General features: G+C 47.2%; 1 protein-coding gene across 1 annotated transcript in view; it reads left to right on the top strand.

Annotated features, from left to right (window-relative positions):
- Nucleotides 1–1,596, top strand: part of ADARB2 (adenosine deaminase, RNA-specific, B2 (non-functional)) — a 114,382-nt gene that overhangs the window by 74,613 nt on the left and 38,173 nt on the right. The window contains exon 5 of the mRNA XM_009325546.1: nucleotides 705–856. Coding sequence (XP_009323821.1) covers nucleotides 705–856 — 152 coding nt within the window. The remainder of the gene's footprint in view (nucleotides 1–704; nucleotides 857–1,596) is intronic.

The following is a 1,596-nucleotide window of genomic DNA, read 5'->3' on the forward strand; positions in this document are numbered from 1 at the left end:
CGAAGATAAAAGCTTCATCTTAATAAGTATCTTTTCCAACTCAGCTGAGAAAAGCCCACACAAGTTTTGTCCTCACTTTTCAGGATGGCTTCTGATTTCCAAAAATGCCAAGTGACCAAGAAGATGTTGCTGGCTCAGATGGAGCACTCATAGGTGGCTCTGGTTGAATGGGGAAGAAAAGCAACACCTGGGGAGCAGGGAGGGTTGGCAGGGGTCGTAAAATCTGGGTGCTTCATTAGAGGCCCTTTTCAGTGGAGCATATAAACACGCATCTCGGTTGCAGTGATGTTAATGGGATTTAAACACGTGCCTAAGCACTGTCATGAGCAGACCTGATTTGTTCACATAAGAGCCTAAGAGAACTTTTCCTTTCTTCATGCACCAGAACCTCTTTAAAATCAATGTGTTTATGCATCCGTGCACATAAGGAAGGAGATTTACCCTTCAAAAATCCACACTTTTATTATTAGAATATATTCTAGGTAAGCAAGCCAAAAGCACTTTGACAGTTTTGACCCTCTTCACACATTTCTTCACTTGGAGAAGCTTATTGTTTTTCTCTTGTTGTCACTAGGCAAAATATATGATGCCAGGTGCTAATAAAAACAAACAAACAGAGGGAGAAAAACAGAGAGAGAGGGAGAGCAGAAAATTTTCTGATTTGGCATGTAACAAATGACCTGGAACCTCTTTTGTGATCATAGCAAACGGCGAGAAGACTGGGAGCGATCAATCTTCGTGCGACTAAAAGAGGGAGGCTACAGGCTGCGGGAGAACATCCTGTTCCATCTGTACGTGAGCACTTCACCCTGCGGAGACGCGCGCCTCAACTCCCCCTACGAAATCACAGCCGACTGTAAGAAAAAAAATATCTTCCCTCTCCTTTTTCCTCTTTGCGTGGTTTTTTTCCTTTTTCTTTTTTTTTAAGATCAGCCCTTCTTTCTTCGTTTGCTTGCAGAAAATGTGTTTCACTCAAGAGCAGGAACACTGCAAGCTGTGTGGTGGGTGTGTGTCTGTGCGACCAGTGCTTGGTCCCGCGTGCTGGGGGAAGGTGTGCAGGGAAAATCACAGCTGGGCAAGGCAGTGGGAGACTGCTCTGCGTGCCTGAGGCTCAGTGGCTACGCTAGGGAATACATCCCCAACAGCCTAGCAGGAAATGCAACCCTAACAGTAAATAAATGCCTTGGGAAGGGTCCTCACAATCTAAGAGATACTTGGAGCCACGGCCATGGGCTGGACCAGAGGATCAGGTCTCCAGCTGGGGATGCATGGACTTTTCTCAAGGTTTAGGCAGTACATATGGGTTGAAGGGTGGCATTTACACCAAACCTGGTGCAGTGCCTGGAGTCTGAGGTAGAGCGATGATATGATACAATATGATACAATATGAATAGGTACCCATCCAGAGGGACCTGGACAAGCTGGAGAAGTGGGCCTGTGTGAACCTCATGAGGTTCAACAAGGCCAAGTGCAAGGTCCTGCACCTGGGTCAGGGCAAGCCCCGGTATCAATACAGGCTGGGGGATGAAGGGATGGAGAGCAGCCCTGCTGAGAAGGACTTGGGGGTACTGGTGGATGAAAAGCTGGACATGAGCC

The sequence above is a fragment of the Pygoscelis adeliae genome, unplaced genomic scaffold, assembly GCF_000699105.1.
Source record: "Pygoscelis adeliae isolate BGI_AS28 unplaced genomic scaffold, ASM69910v1 Scaffold175, whole genome shotgun sequence".
NCBI classification, from domain to species: Eukaryota; Metazoa; Chordata; class Aves; order Sphenisciformes; family Spheniscidae; genus Pygoscelis; species Pygoscelis adeliae.